The 19186-nt window shown below is 44.1% G+C and overlaps 1 protein-coding gene across 1 annotated transcript in view; it reads right to left on the bottom strand.

Annotated features, from left to right (window-relative positions):
• RIOX2 (ribosomal oxygenase 2) overlaps positions 1-14865 on the bottom strand; it is a 31526-nt gene extending 16661 nt beyond the window's left edge. The window contains exons 1-4 of the mRNA XM_044287800.1: positions 14761-14865; positions 9172-9591; positions 4746-4865; positions 54-182 (exon numbers count right to left, since the gene is read on the bottom strand). Of these exons, the coding sequence (XP_044143735.1) occupies positions 54-182; positions 4746-4865; positions 9172-9588 (666 nt within the window). The 5' untranslated portion in view covers positions 9589-9591; positions 14761-14865. The remainder of the gene's footprint in view (positions 1-53; positions 183-4745; positions 4866-9171; positions 9592-14760) is intronic.
• Between the last annotated feature and the right edge of the window lie 4321 nt (positions 14866-19186).

The following is a 19186-nucleotide window of genomic DNA, read 5'->3' as shown; positions in this document are numbered from 1 at the left end:
TGAAGTCTGAGCACGTTCCTCTGGACTGTGGAGGAACCCGAGAGAGAGGTTACCTTCAATAGGATGTCATGAGTGGGAGTAGTGACCTTGTCCGCTGGGGACACGTCGTATTCTCTCGCTAGCTGGGAGACAGGCTCGTACAGGCGCCAGTGCTTCTCTCCCTCGACTTGAAGGATAAAAACCTGAAAGACAATTATTATTTAACTGCTCTCTGACAGATCCATTTTAGCGTTTACTTTTCCTGTGCCCGTCTACAATTCCATGCACTCTACCATTTGGGAGTAACATACAGCATTGTCCATCCTGAGCCTCCTGGTACAGGGTAACATACAGCAGCAGGTCATTTATGGTCTAGGTGGCAATAGCTAATGCGGTCACGGACCTTAGTATTCACTGGCAGAGCCCACTTCCCATCCGATGTGTGTAGAGGGGGATATACGTATACATATTCTGTTGTATTCCCTTATAACAGTTAAAGGGGTTGTGCAGACTGTTTATATTGATGGCCAATCCTCAGGATAGGTCATCAATATCTGACCAGCGGGGAACCCCTTTAATAGAAGACATAGCTGACAATTGATTTAGCTAAACAAGAATTGAAGAAGAAAGTTCCATTATCCAAAATTTCAAAAATCCTATTCTATCTGATTGTTACTACTAATGAATGTGAAGATGATGAGAGATGGCACTGTACATCGCTCACTGAAGTACAGACGCTGTATTATACCGCCATCTGCTGTAACTACAATCACCATGGAGAAGAACTATAAATGACATCACCATCCAGAAATAAAACAATCACAATGATGCTTACGTCACTGGGTGAAACAAGCACCCGTGGCGGGTCAGCCATGCAGAATCCACACCTGAACCCCAACAATGTATATGGATAAGGTTTCACAAGATCCCATTCACAGGCCTGAGATATCCTATGAATCTTCAAGTTCACAGCATGTCCGATCTACAAGATTTCTGAAGAAAATTGAAGGCAAAATCTGCAATATCACACACGCAGATTTTGCTGTGGATTTCAGACTTTCTCCACAAAGGAAAATATCCACCGCACAGACTGATGACCTGAAAGCTTAAAGGCTACGGATCAGTTTTGGGGCGATCGCATTTTACTCATTTTGGAATAAAGAAATTTTTTTCAGTCGGTCTTTATTAAAAATTTTCAGCAGTTTTTATGATACATGGGGTTCAAAAAATAAGTCAATTTGCAGACTGATGGCTCATGTAAGGCCTTATCTCTGATCTCCTGACCTATAATCTGATCAGATTGATAAGAGTTTAGCTATAATGAGATCAGAGATAAGGGCTTCACATGAGCAGCTGGCAGAACTCAGAAGTAGGGGGACTGGTGGGTGGAGAACCCTCCAGGACTCGCTTATTTCTGAATAAAACCCTTTATGGCGCCAGTAGTGGTTGAATGATAGTGGTGGTTATAGTTAGTTGCGTGTGTAGTATGTTTTTGCATCAGCGTTATAATTAAAAACAGGGGGGTGAAGGTAGAGGGATGTGTGTAGAGATATTGATGTGTAGGATAAAAAGCGTATGGATATACACACACATATGATAAAAATCTGCAAAGAAGATCAATTGATTGTGTACACATATATAAAAATTCTGCTGATAGGATAAAAAATTGTACACGTAGGTGGGATCACTGCATACCGTCTCGAGTGGCTGAGAGGCCGTGTTCTGCAGTATCGTACACCGTGTAGTATGGTACAGTTTTGGCGAATCAAATAGGTAAAAACAACGATTGTTTAAAAGGATACCAATACATAAATTAATGTGGTATCGTAGGTAAATTACTCACTTCACGAGGGGGGCGGTTTACCAGGATAAGCATAATACACCTGTAAACCGAGTACCCCCCCAGCCTGGATCGCTTCTAGAGTAGTCACTGCTCCTGATGAAGGGACGTGCCTGTCCCGAAACGCATTGAGCCGGATATTATGTACATGCCATAAAGACCTTTGAAGGGAAGCACCCGTGTGATTGGCTGCCTTCATCCGTTAAAACTCCAGAAGCGATCCAGGCGGGGGGGGGGGGGGGGGGGGTACTCGGTTTACAGGTGTATTAAGCTCATCCTGGTAAACCGCCCCCCTCGTGAAGTGAGTAATTTACCTACGATACCACATTAATTTATGTATTGGTATCCTTTTAAACAATCATTGTTTTTACCTATTTGATTCGCCAAAACTGTACCATACTACACGGTGTACGATACTGCAGAACACGGCCTCTCAGCCACTCGAGACGGTATGCAGTGATCCCACCTACGTGTACAATTTTTTTATCCTATCAGCAGAATTTTTATATATGTGTACACAATCAATTGATCTTCTTTGCAGATTTTTATCATATGTGTGTGTATATCCATACGCTTTTTATCCTACACATCAATATCTCTACACACATCCCTCTACCTTCACCCCCGTTTTTAATTATAACGCTGATGCAAAAACATACTACACACGCAACTAACTATAACCACCACTATCATTCAACCACTACTGGCGCCATAAAGGGTTTTATTCAGAAATAAGCGAGTCCTGGAGGGTTCTCCACCCACCAGTCCCCCTATTTTTGGCACGCAACTCTGCTACAGCATTTACACTATATGTGGGGCGGATTTTCCACTGTGGATTTCCTCCTGTGCATTGCAAAGCGTTAGATCCACAGCATAAATTAACATGCTATAAATCAAAAATTTGCACCGGAGGTTAGTTTACTACGCAGATTTTTTTTCACAGTGTGAAAGTCTCATCCACCTTGCCGGTATTGTAAAATGCTGCAAGATTTGCCGCATGCAAATTTGCAGCAGTAAATCTTTACAACATACATCCCATGTGGACATACCCTAAAGGGGTTTTCCTGATATATTACATAGATGGGCTATCCACTCCTGGGATCCCCACTGACCACAGAGTAAGGGGGCAGCAGATACATCACTGCCATATGGGTGCGGCCATGCCTCGTACCGCAGCTCAGCCCTGTTCACCTGAATGTCTAGTACACAGCAGAGCGTATATGGAGGACACTGCTATGCCAGGTACTGCAGGGAAGGTCCACAATAACTACAGCAAGCTCGGCTGCCCCTTCATTCTGCTGATCGGAGGGGAACCTGGCAGGAGAGACCTCCAATGATCATTTGTTCTTAGGATAGCCCATAAATGTATAATATCCTGGAAAACCCATTTAAAAAGTCTTTGTACAAATGATACAACACAGGACCAGCATCTGATTGTGGGGTCTAAGCGCTGGGACTCCGACCGATCACGAGAATGAGGTTCCCAGTTCTCCCGAATGAATGAAGCAGCAGTTGACTATCCTGAACATGACCATCGCTCCATTCAGCAGGGGGACTCAAGAATCCCGTTCTCATGATCAGTAGGGGGTCTTATCAGTTTAACCACCACCATTGATATGCTTATCATGTATCGTATGGATAAGGGATATGTTCATATCTTTGAACATACCCTTTAAGACAAGTAGTGAATACAAGGACTAAGGGTACTTTCACACTAGCGTTAAAAGAATCCGGCAGGCAGGTCCTTTGCCGGAACTGCCTGCCGGATCCGGAAATCCGTGTGCAAACGGATATCTTTTTTTCCCCGGATCCGTTAGACTTTTGCATTGAAATACCGGATCTGTCTTTCGGATCCGATATTTATTTTTTTCACATCTAGAAAGCACTGCACATGCGCAGACCGGAAAACCTGATCCAACGATGCCGTAATTTCCAAAACACTTGGTACCGGATCCTGCGTTAATACATTTCAATGGAAATTAATGCCGGATCTGGCAAATGCAGTAGAGTTCCAGGATTTTGGCCGGAAAAATAAAAATAAAAACGCAGCATGCTGCGGTATTTTCTCCAGTCAAATACCGCAAAAGGGACGGAACAGAAGACATCCTGATGCATACTGAACGGATTGCTTTCCATTCAGAATGCATTAGGACAAACCGGATGCGTTCTTTTGCGGTATTGAGACCGGTCAACAGATTTCAATACCGGAAAAGAATAACGCTAGTGTGAAAGTGGACCTGGGAAAGCTGTCCAGTATGTCCACCATTACATCTCACACATGGACTAGCTCTCAACCTTCCAAGAAACAGATTGAGCCGAGGCCCATTTACAAAAGAAAGGCTTAGGGTCCATTCACACGTCCGTTGTTTCTTTCCTGATCTGTTCCGTTTTTTGCTGAACAGATCTGGACCAGATCTGGACCCATTCATTTTCAATGGGTCCTGAAAAGAAATCTGACATTGTGCTGTCCGTTTTTTTTCAGGACCCATTGAAAATGAATGGGTCCTGATCTGGTCCAGATCTGTTCAGCAAAAAACGGAACAGATCAGGAAACAAACAACGGACGTGTGAATGGACCCTAATTCTCACATGACCAACGCTCTGATCAGAGAACCAGTGGAATTGCTGTCTGTGCACACGCTGAGCTTTGTTTTGCTAAGATGGGAACAAAAAGAATCACAAGGGGTCTTCTCTGTGCAGAAATGGCTTTTTTGCCAGTATTTAGATCCTGTGCACACGACCGTATTTTTGGTGCGGATCAGATGTGGACCCATTCATTTCAATGCACTGTTTGCTGTCCGTATCTGTATGTCAATTCCGCAAAAAGGATCCGGGAAAATGTGGAGGGCACGTGGCCTTTATCCATGAATGGTATTGAAAAGCTTGTCTGAGACTCTGTCATACATACAATAGACTGCCCATTTACCTCAACATCGTCATGGTGTGGTGGCAGGCCCTGAGAGCTAGATGGTGTGATATACACATTGCATCCAACCAGTGTGCCAAAGAAACACTCCAGCTTCTCCATGATCTGCCATAACTTGTCCTGTACAGAAAGAAGATCACGATCAGCATTAGTGAAAACCATTCACCCCAGCACCTAACATACGTAAATATTCAGCAAACTGGTCACAAATCTGGTCAGCAGGTGACAAATGAAACAAAGGAAACTGGAACATCTGAAGCTTTGACAGAAGTGAGGATCTACCTTGAAACCACTTTAGAGGGGTTGTCTCATGAAGATGACCTGTGTCCATATCGTCCTACACCGAGATAAAAACGCCAAAGAAGCGGGGTCCCGTCCTTAAGAACCCCTCTATAAGACAGCACAGAGCCGCTGCTCTCCTGCTCTAGTGGACTTGAGCTGTCCTTGTATTTCATGGTCAGCCATTCATTGGCTGCGGGGTATATGTCTTGCCCCAGCGATCTGCTGATTGCCAGGGGCTACCATGTTCTTCTGACAGGAAAGGGGATGTCTGTGGTGAGAACACACCTTTAACATCACACTTATGGCAGGTTCTGTAACATCTAGCATTTTACCACAGAAGGCTAAAGGCTATATTTGGGCAAATGGGACATTTAAAAAAATAAAAAATAAATAAATCGGACTGACTACCATAACCACAGGTCAAAGTGACAGGTAGTCACCGCAAGGGCGTAAACAAAAACCTGGGAACCACTGGCGCATAAGTGATGGGGGATTGCAGAAGTAAGTACGGTGGGTTTTTATTCTTTGTATTTTAAAGGGTTGTTCCCATCTCGGCCATTGAGTGCATATCGCTAGGAAATGCCCCCAATGTCTGATAGGTGCGGGTCCCACCTCTGAGACCCGTACCTATGTTAAGAACAGAGCTTGCAAAATCCCAAAGGGTGCACCATGCATGCATGGCCACCCACCATTCATTCCTATGACAGCACCATAGAAGTGAATGGAGCGTGCCTGTATTTGCGCGGTGCTCCCCCAATTTATTTGAATGGGGCTTCTGAAAACAGCCGAGCATGCCACTGTGCTATTTTCGGCACTCCCACAGGAATTATTGGAGGACGGCCGCGCATGCGCTGTGCACCCTCCGGGACTTTGCAGGCTCCGTTCTAAGTTTACCACCTCTGGGATCAGACATTAGGGGCATATCCTAGCCTTTTAACACATACCGTAAGATGTTTATTTGGAAATAAATATGGGACTGGGCATTACCTTTAAACGCTTTAGGACTGGCCTATTTTTGGACTTTAGGACAAAGACTTTTTTTTTTTGCTTTTAAATCATCATGTTCCAAGAGCTATAGCACTATTATTTTTCTGTTGACATAGCTGTATGAGGCCTGATTGATGCGGGATGAGTTGTGTTTATCAGTGGCCCCATATAACTTATTGATTAACTTTTGCTAACTCTTTCTGGGGATGGACAAAATACAAAAAAATAAAAAAAATACAATTTTGCCATTGCTTTTGCAGCATTGACCATAGTCTATTCTGTGCTTCAGACCCCCATATAGATTTTTTGTTTTACTACTTTTGCACAATAAAAACACTTTAAAAAAATATATTTTTGTGTCGCCATACTCTGAGGCTGGGTTCACACCTGAGCGTTTTACAGCGCATTCCTACGCGCTGTAAAACGCTCAACAAGGAGAAACCAATGCTTCCCTATCGGCATGGTTCTCACCTGGGCGTTTTACAGCGCGTACGATCGCGCTGTAAAACGCCCGACGCCCCAAGAAGTACATGAGCTTCTTTGGGGCGTCTTGTCGCGCGTTCCCGTACATAGACTTTCGGGAACGCTCAACAATGGGCGTTCGTTTGTCTCTGTATGCGCGATTGCAAACGCCGGTACAATCGCGCATACAGAGCGCTCCATCGCGAACGCTAAAGTGTGAACCCAGCGTGAGAGGCATAACTTTTTTCTTTTTCAGGGCTTGATGTCTGCAGGACAAGCTTTAGCTTTCATACCATTTTCCATATACACTACGTGCAGAATTATTAGGCAAATGAGTATTTTGACCACATCATCCTCTTTATGCATGTTGTCTTACTCCAAGCTGTGTAGGCTCGAAAGCCTACTACCAATTAAGCATATTAGGTGATGTGCATCTCTGTAATGAGAAGGGGTGTGGTCTAATGACATCAACACCCTATATCAGGTGTGCATAATTATTAGGCAAAATGGGTCAAAAGAAGGACTTGACAGGCTCAGAAAAGTCAAAAATAGTGAGATATCTTGCAGAGGGATGCAGCACTCTTAAAATTGCAAAGCCTCTGAAGCGTGATCATCGAACAATCAAGCGTTTCATTCAAAATAGTCAACAGGGTCGCAAGAAGCGTGTGGAAAAACCAAGGCGCAAAATAACTGCCCATGAACTGAGAAAAGTCAAGCGTGCAGCTGCCAAGATGCCACTTGCCACCAGTTTGGCCATATTTCAGAGCTGCAACATCACTGGAGTGCCCAAAAGCACAAGGTGTGCAATACTCAGAGACATGGCCAAGGTAAGAAAGGCTGAAAGACGACCACCACTGAACAAGACACACAAGCTAAAAAGTCAATACTGGGCCAAGAAATATTTCAAGACTGATTTTTCTAAGGTTTTATGGACTGATGAAATAAGAGTGAGTCTTGATGGGCCAGATGGCTAGATTGGTAAAGGGCAGAGAGCTCCAGTCCAACTCAGACGCCAGCAAGGTGGAGGTGGAGTACTGGTTTGGGCTGGTATCATCAAAGATGAGCTTGTGGGGCCTTTTTGGGTTGAGGATGGAGTCAAGCTCAACTCCCAGTCCTACTGCCAGTTTCTGGAAGACACCTTCTTCAAGCAGTGGTACAGGAAGAAGTCTGCAAGGTAAGAAAAACATGATTTTCATGCAGGACAATGCTCCATCACACGCGTCCAAGTACTCCACAGCGTGGCTGGCAAGAAAGGGTATAAAAGAAGAAAATCTAATGACATGGCCTCCTTGTTCACCTGATCTGAACCCCATTGAGAACCTGTGGTCCATCATCAAATGTGAGATTTACAAGGAGGTAAAAAACAGTACACCTCTCTGAACAGTGTCTGGGAGGCTGTGGTTGCTGCTGCACGCAATGTTGATGGTGAACAGATCAAAACACTGACAGAATCCATGGATGGCAGGCTTTTGAGTGTCCTTGCAAAGAAAGGTGGCTATATTGGTCACCGATTTGTTTTTGAATGTCAGAAATGTATATTTGTGAATGTTGAGATGTTATATTGGTTTCAGTGGTAAAAATAAATAATTGAAATGGGTATATACCGTATTTGTTTTTTGTTAAGTTGCCTAATAATTATGTACAGTAATAGTCACCTGCACACACAGATATCCCCCTAAAATAGCTAAAACTAAAAACAAACTAAAAACTACTTCCAAAAATATTCAGCTTTGATATTAATGAGTTTTTTGGGTTCATTGAGAACATGGTTGTTGTTCAATAATAAAATTAATCCTCAAAAATACAACTTGCCTAATAATTCTGCACTCCCTGTAGAAGTCTTTTGATCACTTTTTATTCCACTTTATAGGGGTCAGCAGAATGGATATAAAAAAGGCAACTTTAAAATTGTATTATGTGGGAGGGGGGGGGGGGGGTTCACAGCAGTCAATGTGCAGTATAATTAACATGATAACATTATTGTACGATTATGGGAATACCAAATTTATATAGTTTTTATTTTGCTTTATCGCTTTTTTGTACATGGCAGTTTGCAGACCTGGGGGTCATTGTTAGGCCTTGCCATCTTCCATAGCAGCCATCGGCATCCCTCAACTGAGCAGTAGATGGGCCAACGGAGTGAAAGAGGAAGCCTCGTCCTCTGTTTAACTGCCTAGATGGTGCAGTCGCTATTGACTGTGTTATCTAAGGGGGTTCAATGTCCAGGATTTCAGCTAGCTCCAATCTCCACTCCAGCAACTTGAGAGTTAATTGAAGTACGCAAAGTAAGGCCTCACCTAAACGGAGAGTTATGTCAAGGTGCGGGAAGGGGTTAATATGGTTATATATTGTTTAACTTACATTACTAATTAGCCCTATGCCAACATTTTGCATTTAACAGATGCAGATAATTAATGATGCAGATTTTGCACCGAGAAACCACATAAAATCTAACGAAATCTGCAACCCATTGTGAAGTAGATTTCTGCAACCCTGTTCTAACAGTACAAAAAGTTTTTGTGTGGCTTTTTGGCTGCCTGGTGGCTAACATTCTACCATTAGCCCCATGGAATGACAGTGTAGGTCCGGGATTTCTACAGCAGATCTTGTAAAATATGTTCTCAATGTGCAAATCCAACATGTGAACATACCCCTACTGCAGGTATACTGTATATGGTTATACTATATGTCTTACATTGAACCGCTGTGGTTGATGAAACTGGATCGTTGCCCTGGAACTTCTGAAGTCTTTTAATATCTCCAGATAGCTGGCTTTTCCTCGTCTTGGTAACAGGATTTTCTTTCCATTTTTGCATTTGCACATGTTCACGTCTCGCCCATAGCGAATGCCTTTCCCACATGCGAGTTTTAGGTTAGTCATGGGAAACAGAGACTGGTAGTAACTCTGTATGTCAGGATCACTCCGCTGGATCAGCAAAGGCTTCTTCTCCCAATAAGACTTGAAGAATTCCTCACTTGTCATTGGGGCAATAAAACTTTCAAAAAGACTTTGGGGTGAGGTAAAGTCCAGAGGTGGTTTGCTGGGATGAGGTAACTTGCTAGGTGTAGGAGAATCATCTTCTACCTCCACTTGTCTTCCTCTCCGAGGCATATTCTGGAGCAAAAAACAATAAGGATGTTCCAAAAATATAAAAACTTCATAATAAAGTATTATTCCTGTGTATCACTGCTGGGTATAAAGACGGCAGCACTCCAGAATTCACTTTCTTGTGATAGAGAAATAAATGGATGGTTCATTAACCCATCTAGCAGCAACGTTTCAGCTCTCTTAATTGAGCCTTTGTCTAGCTGAATCAACATGTTCACAGTGTCATATATAAATAGTGCAGGCTGTAAAGTAAGCTGAGTGTATATACACAGGTAATGCAGGCTGTACAGTAAGCTGAGTGTATATACACAGGTAATGCAGGCTGTACAGTAAGCTGAGTGTATATATACAGGTGACGCAGGCTGTACAGTAAGCTGAGTGTATATACACAGGTAATGCAGGCTGTACAGTAAGCTGAGTGTATATATACAGGTGATGCCGGCTGTACAGTAAGCTGAGTGTATATACACAGGTAATGCAGGCTGTACAGTAAGCTAACTGTATATATACAGGTGACTACAGGCTGTACAGTAAGCTGAGTGTATATATACAGGTGACTGCAGACTGTACAGTAAGCTGAGTGTATATATACAGGTGACTGCAGACTGTACAGTAAGCTGAGTGTATATATACAGGTGACTACAGGCTGTACAGTAAGCTGAGTGTATATATACAGGTGACGCAGACTGTACAGTAAGCTGAGTGTATATATACAGGTGATGCAGGCTGTAAAGTAAGCTGAGTGTATATACACAGGTAATGCAGGCTGTACAGTAAGCTGAGTGTATATATACAGGTGATGCAGGCTGTACAGTAAGCTGAGTGTATATACACAGGTAATGCAGGCTGTACAGTAAGCTGAGTGTATATATACAGGTGATGCCGGCTGTACAGTAAGCTGAGTGTATATACACAGGTAATGCAGGCTGTACAGTAAGCTAACTGTATATATACAGGTGATGCCGGCTGTACAGTAAGCTAAATGTATATATACAGGTGATGCAGACTATACAGTAAGCTGAGTGTATATATATCTATATATCTATATATATATATATATATACACACACATACACACACACAGGTGACTGCAGGCTGTACAGTAAGCTGAGTGTATATATACAGGTGACTGCAGGCTGTACAGTAAGCTGGGTGTATATATACAGGTGACTGCAGGCTGTACAGTAAGCTGGGTGTATATATACAGGTGATGCAGACTGTACAGTAAGCTGAGTGTATACATACAGGTGACTGCAGGCTGTACAGTAAGCTGAGTGTATATATACAGGTGACTGCAGACTGTACAGTAAGCTAACTGTATATATACAGGTGACTGCAGACTGTACAGTAAGCTAACTGTATATATACAGGTGACTGCAGGCTGTACAGTAAGCTGAGTGTATATATACAGGTGACAGCAGGCTGTACAGTAAGCTGAGTGTATATATACAGGTGACTGCAGACTGTACAGTAAGCTAACTGTATATATACAGGTGACTGCAGACTGTACAGTAAGCTGAGTGTATATATACAGGTGACTGCAGACTGTACAGTAAGCTGAGTGTATATATACAGGTGACTGCAGACTGTACAGTAAGCTAACTGTATATATACAGGTGACTGCAGGCTGTACAGTAAGCTGTGTATATATACAGGTGACAGCAGGCTGTACAGTAAGCTGAGTGTATATATACAGGTGACTGCAGGCTGTACAGTAAGCTGAGTGTATATATACAGGTGACTGCAGACTGTACAGTAAGCTAACTGTATATATACAGGTGACTGCAGACTGTACAGTAAGCTAACTGTATATATACAGGTGACTGCAGACTGTACAGTAAGCTGAGTGTATATATACAGGTGATGCCGGCTGTACAGTAAGCTGAGTGTATATATACAGGTGACTACAGGCTGTACAGTAAGCTGAGTGTATATATACAGGTGATGCCGGCTGTACAGTAAGCTGAGTGTATATATACAGGTGACTGCAGACTGTACAGTAAGCTGAGTGTATATATACAGGTGACTGCAGGCTGTACAGTAAGCTGAGTGTATATATACAGGTGACTGCAGGCTGTACAGTAAGCTGAGTGTATATATACAGGTGACTGCAGGCTGTACAGTAAGCTGAGTGTATATATACAGGTGACAGCAGGCTGTACAGTAAGCTGAGTGTATATATACAGGTGACTGCAGGCTGTACAGTAAGCTGAGTGTATATATACAGGTGACTGCAGACTGTACAGTAAGCTAACTGTATATATACAGGTGATGCAGACTGTACAGTAAGCTGAGTGTATATATACAGGTGATGCCGGCTGTACAGTAAGCTGAGTGTATATATACAGGTGACTACAGGCTGTACAGTAAGCTGAGTGTATATATACAGGTGATGCCGGCTGTACAGTAAGCTGAGTGTATATATACAGGTGATGCCGGCTGTACAGTAAGCTGAGTGTATATATACAGGTGATGCCGGCTGTACAGTAAGCTGAGTGTATATATACAGGTGACTGCAGGCTGTACAGTAAGCTGAGTGTATATATACAGGTGACTGCAGGCTGTACAGTAAGCTGAGTGTATATATACAGGTGACGCAGGCTGTACAGTAAGCTGAGTGTATATATACAGGTGACTGCAGGCTGTACAGTAAGCTGAGTGTATATATACAGGTGACTGCAGGCTGTACAGTAAGCTGAGTGTATATATACAGGTGACTACAGGCTGTACAGTAAGCTGAGTGTATATATACAGGTGACGCAGGCTGTACAGTAAGCTGAGTGTATATATACAGGTGACGCAGGCTGTACAGTAAGCTGAGTGTATATATACAGGTGACTGCAGACTGTACAGTAAGCTGAGTGTATATATACAGGTGACTGCAGACTGTACAGTAAGCTGAGTGTATATATACAGGTGACTGCAGACTGTACAGTAAGCTGAGTGTATATATACAGGTGACGCAGGCTGTACAGTAAGCTGAGTGTATATATACAGGTGACGCAGGCTGTACAGTAAGCTGAGTGTATATATACAGGTGACGCAGGCTGTACAGTAAGCTGAGTGTATATATACAGGTGACGCAGGCTGTACAGTAAGCTGAGTGTATATATACAGGTGACTGCAGACTGTACAGTAAGCTGAGTGTATATATACAGGTGACGCAGGCTGTACAGTAAGCTGAGTGTATATATACAGGTGACGCAGACTGTACAGTAAGCTGAGTGTATATATACAGGTGATGCCGGCTGTACAGTAAGCTGAGTGTATATATACAGGTGACTACAGGCTGTACAGTAAGCTGAGTGTATATATACAGGTGATGCCGGCTGTACAGTAAGCTGAGTGTATATATACAGGTGATGCCGGCTGTACAGTAAGCTGAGTGTATATATACAGGTGACTGCAGGCTGTACAGTAAGCTGAGTGTATATATACAGGTGACTGCAGGCTGTACAGTAAGCTGAGTGTATATATACAGGTGACGCAGGCTGTACAGTAAGCTGAGTGTATATATACAGGTGACTGCAGGCTGTACAGTAAGCTGAGTGTATATATACAGGTGACTGCAGGCTGTACAGTAAGCTGAGTGTATATATACAGGTGACTACAGGCTGTACAGTAAGCTGAGTGTATATATACAGGTGACGCAGGCTGTACAGTAAGCTGAGTGTATATATACAGGTGACGCAGGCTGTACAGTAAGCTGAGTGTATATATACAGGTGACTGCAGACTGTACAGTAAGCTGAGTGTATATATACAGGTGACTGCAGACTGTACAGTAAGCTGAGTGTATATATACAGGTGACTGCAGTCTGTACAGTAAGCTGAGTGTATATACAGGTGACGCAGGCTGTACAGTAAGCTGAGTGTATATATACAGGTGACGCAGGCTGTACAGTAAGCTGAGTGTATATATACAGGTGACGCAGGCTGTACAGTAAGCTGAGTGTATATATACAGGTGACGCAGGCTGTACAGTAAGCTGAGTGTATATATACAGGTGACGCAGGCTGTACAGTAAGCTGAGTGTATATATACAGGTGACTGCAGACTGTACAGTAAGCTGAGTGTATATATACAGGTGACTGCAGGACTGTACAGTAAGCTGAGTGTATATATACAGGTGACGCAGGCTGTACAGTAAGCTGAGTGTATATATACAGGTGACGCAGGCTGTACAGTAAGCTGAGTGTATATATACAGGTGACGCAGGCTGTACAGTAAGCTGAGTGTATATATACAGGTGACGCAGGCTGTACAGTAAGCTGAGTGTATATATACAGGTGACGCAGGCTGTACAGTAAGCTGAGTGTATATATACAGGTGACTGCAGGCTGTACAGTAAGCTGAGTGTATATATACAGGTGACTGCAGGCTGTACAGTAAGCTGAGTGTATATATACAGGTGACTGCAGGCTGTACAGTAAGCTGAGTGTATATATACAGGTGACTGCAGACTGTACAGTAAGCTGAGTGTATATATACAGGTGACTGCAGACTGTACAGTAAGCTGAGTGTATATATACAGGTGACTGCAGGCTGTACAGTAAGCTGAGTGTATATATACAGGTGACTGCAGACTGTACAGTAAGCTGAGTGTATATATACAGGTGACTGCAGACTGTACAGTAAGCTGAGTGTATATATACAGGTGACTGCAGACTGTACAGTAAGCTGAGTGTATATATACAGGTGACTACAGGCTGTACAGTAAGCTGAGTGTATATATACAGGTGACGCAGACTGTACAGTAAGCTGAGTGTATATATACAGGTGACTACAGGCTGTACAGTAAGCTGAGTGTATATATACAGGTGACTACAGGCTGTACAGTAAGCTGAGTGTATATATACAGGTGACGCAGGCTGTACAGTAAGCTGAGTGTATATATACAGGTGACGCAGGCTGTACAGTAAGCTGAGTGTATATATACAGGTGACGCAGGCTGTACAGTAAGCTGAGTGTATATATACAGGTGACGCAGGCTGTACAGTAAGCTGAGTGTATATATACAGGTGACGCAGGCTGTACAGTAAGCTGAGTGTATATATACAGGTGACGCAGGCTGTACAGTAAGCTGAGTGTATATATACAGGTGACTGCAGACTGTACAGTAAGCTAACTGTATATATACAGGTGACTGCAGGCTGTATATATACATTGTACCTACCTCCGGTTTCACTGAGTTCCGCTCTCACTTCTCCCCGGCTGCAGACTACAGTACACGAGAAAACCATGTGGCTCCAGTGCCTTTCCCAGCATGCCTAGCGACGCTTCACTTCTGCCGCAGTTAAAAGGGCAACGACGGAAACTCTTTAGCACAGGCGTTGTAGATATCTAGGGGGACACCTAGTGGTGGAGTTCTGGTATTGCTGGTGTAGAATGCTTCTAACCAGTACATTCTGTATCCTGCCCCAGAGTCCCGTACAGAACCCTGATTACTGGATCAGTCTGTGCACACATGAACATGCAGCCACAGTGTTTCCAGTGCAATATACCATACAGTCTGTACGACTTCTATTAGGGTCATGGAGTAATAAACCCCACATAGTGTAGAATACAAGATGACACAGTGGTGGTCATTTATCAAGGGACTATTTTAGTTGTAAAAAAAGGTCACAAGACCCTTTTTTGACCAGCCATGTGACAATATTTAGCAGATTGTACACCGTGTTAGGCAGTTAGCGGGGTGCGGCCATGGAGTGGGGGGTGTTGACGGTCATGCCGTGGCCGTGGCCTCAGCTGCAGGAAATGTGCTAACATTTAGGGCTCATGCACACGACAGTATTTTGCGTTCAGTATACGGGCCATTTTTTTAGTCCAGTATGCGGTACATATACTGAACCATTCATTTCAATGGTTCAGCAAAAAAAAACTGAAGTGTCTCCGTGTGCATTCCGTTTCAGTATTTCCGTACCGTGAAAAGATAGAACATGTCCTATGCTTGTCTGCAAATCACGGTGCTTGGCTCCATTCAAGTCAATGGGTCCGCAAAAAAAAACTGAACACATGTGGAAATGCATCCGTATGTCTTCTGTATCCGTTCCGTTTTTGCGGTATAAAACTGGTAAAAAAGACCAATACAAAGGGAGTGTCTTTCATAGGCGTGCACACGGGGTGTGCCGGGTGTGCCTGGGCACACCCTAATCACAGCCCTGTGCTCCGCCTCCTGCACTGCCGCTTGAGCCCCGGCTGCCAGCCCCGCACTGTCCGCACAGCTTCAACATACGTCGGCTTCACTGCTCCTGCCTCCTGTGCTCCGTGACTCTGTCTCCCGGCAGCCGGGCGCGTAACGTCACTCACTCCGACGCCACGCGCCTGCTTCATTAATAAAGTGGGAGGAGCAGGCGCGTGCGGCGTGACGGAGTGAGTGACGTCACGTTACGCTGCCGCCGGCCTCCTAGTTTAAATGTTTGAAGAGAAGAGCCTGCCTGCCCGCCCAGTGCCCATGCCCTCACCCCGTGCGCATGCGTATGGCCACGGACCATACTGATATAACATCCCTCACTGGCGGCAGTGGCCATAAGATGACCACAGGAGACTGAGCACTCCAGCAGAACATGCATGAGCATTGACCAAAGGCTTCAGAGTGCTCTAGCAGAACAAGTAAGGAGCAGGGCTGGTTGGATACCTGCAATATGTCTGAGATATGCCACAGTTATCCACGGAGCAGAGCCGGTGAGAGAGCTGCTAAACAGATACCACTATGTGGTTCTGCACCAAAATACTACAAATAAATAGGGGAATCTGGTTCACTGTCCCTAACCTATCATACCCAGAGAGGAATAATATATTTTGAAAGACTGGGATCTCTTATCTAGTAAAACTTAACTTTTAATATAAATTGCTCATAAAATAATAAAGGTGATATACGGTATTTGTTTAAGGCCCCCTGCACACGAACGTGTGCTTCCCGTTGCCGTATTGCATACCGCATTTGCGGATCCACAATACACGGGTGCCGTTCCGTGGGAATTCCGCAAATCCGGAGATACGGAATGGAAGCCACTGTGAAAAAGAAAAACTGAATGTAATTACTAGCTGGAGTCCTGACTGTCCCAGTAAGTTAGTAATAGATTAGATAGTAGTACAACTTGGCACAAGTTTAATTACAACACTTACATAAGGAACGGCGGGGTCTTACAATAGTTGCCGGCCTCCACCACCCCCTGTTGGGGGTCAGTCACTGTCAGGGACACTGTTATGGGGGAGATATCTGTGGATGATGACACATATATAGCACAAGATGCTACTGTTGAGGCCCCCCATAACAGTGTCATCCACAGATCCCCCCCCCCCGCATCTGTGTCAGATTCCACACAGATGCCCCCATAACAGTGCCATGCACAGATATCCCCTTAACAGTCTATTAAAGGGATATCTGTGGATGACACTGTTATGGGGGCATCTGTGGAATATGACACTGTTATGGGGGCTCTGTGGATGACACTGTTATGGGGGGATCTGTGGATGATACTGTTATAGGGGCATCTGTGTGGAATATGTCACCTTTTATGGGGGATCTGTGGATGACACTGTTATGGGGGGGACCTGTGGATGATACTGTTATGGGGGATATGTGGATGACGCACTGTTAATAACAGTGCATCATCCACAGATGACCCCATAACAGTGCCATCCACAGATATCCCCTTAATAGTGCATTATCCACAGATCCCCCATAACAGTGTCATCCACAGATCCCCCATAACACTGTGTCATCCACAGATCCCCCATAACACTGTGTCATCCACAGATCCCCCATAACACTGTGTCATTCACAGAACCCCTATAACAGTGTGTCATCCACAGATCTCCCATAACAGTGTGTCATCCACAGATTCCCCATAACAGTGTGTCATCCACAGATCTCCCATAACAGTGTGTCATCCACAGATTCCCCATAACAGTGTGTCATCCACAGATCCCCCATAACAGTGCGTCATCCACAGATTCCCCATAACAGTGTGTCATCCACAGATTCCCCATAACAGTGTGTCATCCACAGATTCCCCATAACAGTGCGTCATCCAAAGATCTCCCATAACAGTGTGTCATCCACAGATTCCCCATAACAGTGTGTCATCCACAGATCTCCCATAACAGTGTGTCATCCACAGATTCCCATAACAGTGTGTCATCCACAGATCTCCCATAACAGTGTGTCATCCACAGATCTCTCACAACAGTGTGTCATCCACAGATTCCCCATAACACTGTGTCATCCACAGATCCCCCATAACAGTGTGTCATCCACAGATCCCCATAACAGTGTGTCATCCACAGATCTCCCATAACAGTGTGTCATCCACAGATCTCCCATAACAGTGCGTCATCCACAGATCTCCCATAACAGTGTGTCATCCACAGATTCCCCATAACAGTGTGTCATCCACAGATCCCCCATAACAGTGCCATCCACAGATCCCCCATAACAGTGTGTCATCCACAGATCCCCCAAAACAGTGTGTCATCCACAGATCCCCTATAACAGTGTGTCATCCACAGATCCCCCATAACACTGTGTCATCCACAGATCCCCATAACAGTGTGTCATCCACAGATCTCCCATAACAATGTGTCATCCACAGATCTCCCATAACAGTGTGTCATCCACAGATCTCCCATAACAGTGTGTCATCCACAGATCTCCCATAACAGTGTGTCATCCACAGATCTCCCATAACAGTGTGTCATCCACAGATCTCCCATAACAGTGTGTCATTCACAGATCCTCCCCATAACAGTGTGTCATTCACAGATTCCCCATAACAGTGTGTCATCCACAGATCCTCCCCATAACAGTGTGTCATTCACAGATTCCCCATAATAGTGTGTCATCCACAGATTCCCCATAACAGGGCACCTGCGCACTGAGGAGAGACTGAAAGGAGGGGAAGATCCGCGGAAGCAAGCAGAGGACGGCACAGCAGACTGAATAGCTTCTTTTGTAAGTAAATTATTTTATTATAGCACTGAAACTGCTTTAAACTCTAAAGAAAAGCTTTGGAGAGTGTTTCTCTCTTTCTCAGGTCTGAAGCAATACCGAGGAAGAAAGGAAAACTCTTGAAAGCTTGTCTTTTAAGTATTAGGATAGTACAATAAAAAGGTATCCCTACATACCGCAATACTCTCGTATTTTGTAATCTTATTTATATATACTTATTTAGTTTTTTTCAGTAGTATGATTAGTGGTGAAAATTACATGATTTTCCTATTCTATGACGTAAAGTCATGATTTTATTAAAGACACGGAGGCGAGTATTGCATTAACTCTCTTTACTGTCCACCATAGCAGCAAAGAATGAACAGTACAATCATGAAGAAAAAACCATAGCAACCGGTCCCACCCCCACATTCCAGTATATAAGGGCACCACCCTCTGGAAACCTCCTCTTTCTTTGCTCGACTGCAACACCACGAAGCTCACTGAAACTGGAACTCCGACCTGGATCCGGACCGAAGACACGACTCTTGAAAAACCTCCTCAACGAGATAAAACTGCCACGAACCAGTGACGTCAACCAACTCGAACAGGAACAAGGACGAACACTTGCCAGCGTACGCCCGTCTCAACCTAAGAACGGAAACAAAAG

This window comes from Bufo gargarizans, chromosome 3 (genome assembly GCF_014858855.1).
Source record: "Bufo gargarizans isolate SCDJY-AF-19 chromosome 3, ASM1485885v1, whole genome shotgun sequence".
NCBI classification, from domain to species: Eukaryota; Metazoa; Chordata; class Amphibia; order Anura; family Bufonidae; genus Bufo; species Bufo gargarizans.
Note: the sequence above shows the minus strand (reverse complement) of the source record. Positions and strands in the feature narration are given on the sequence as shown.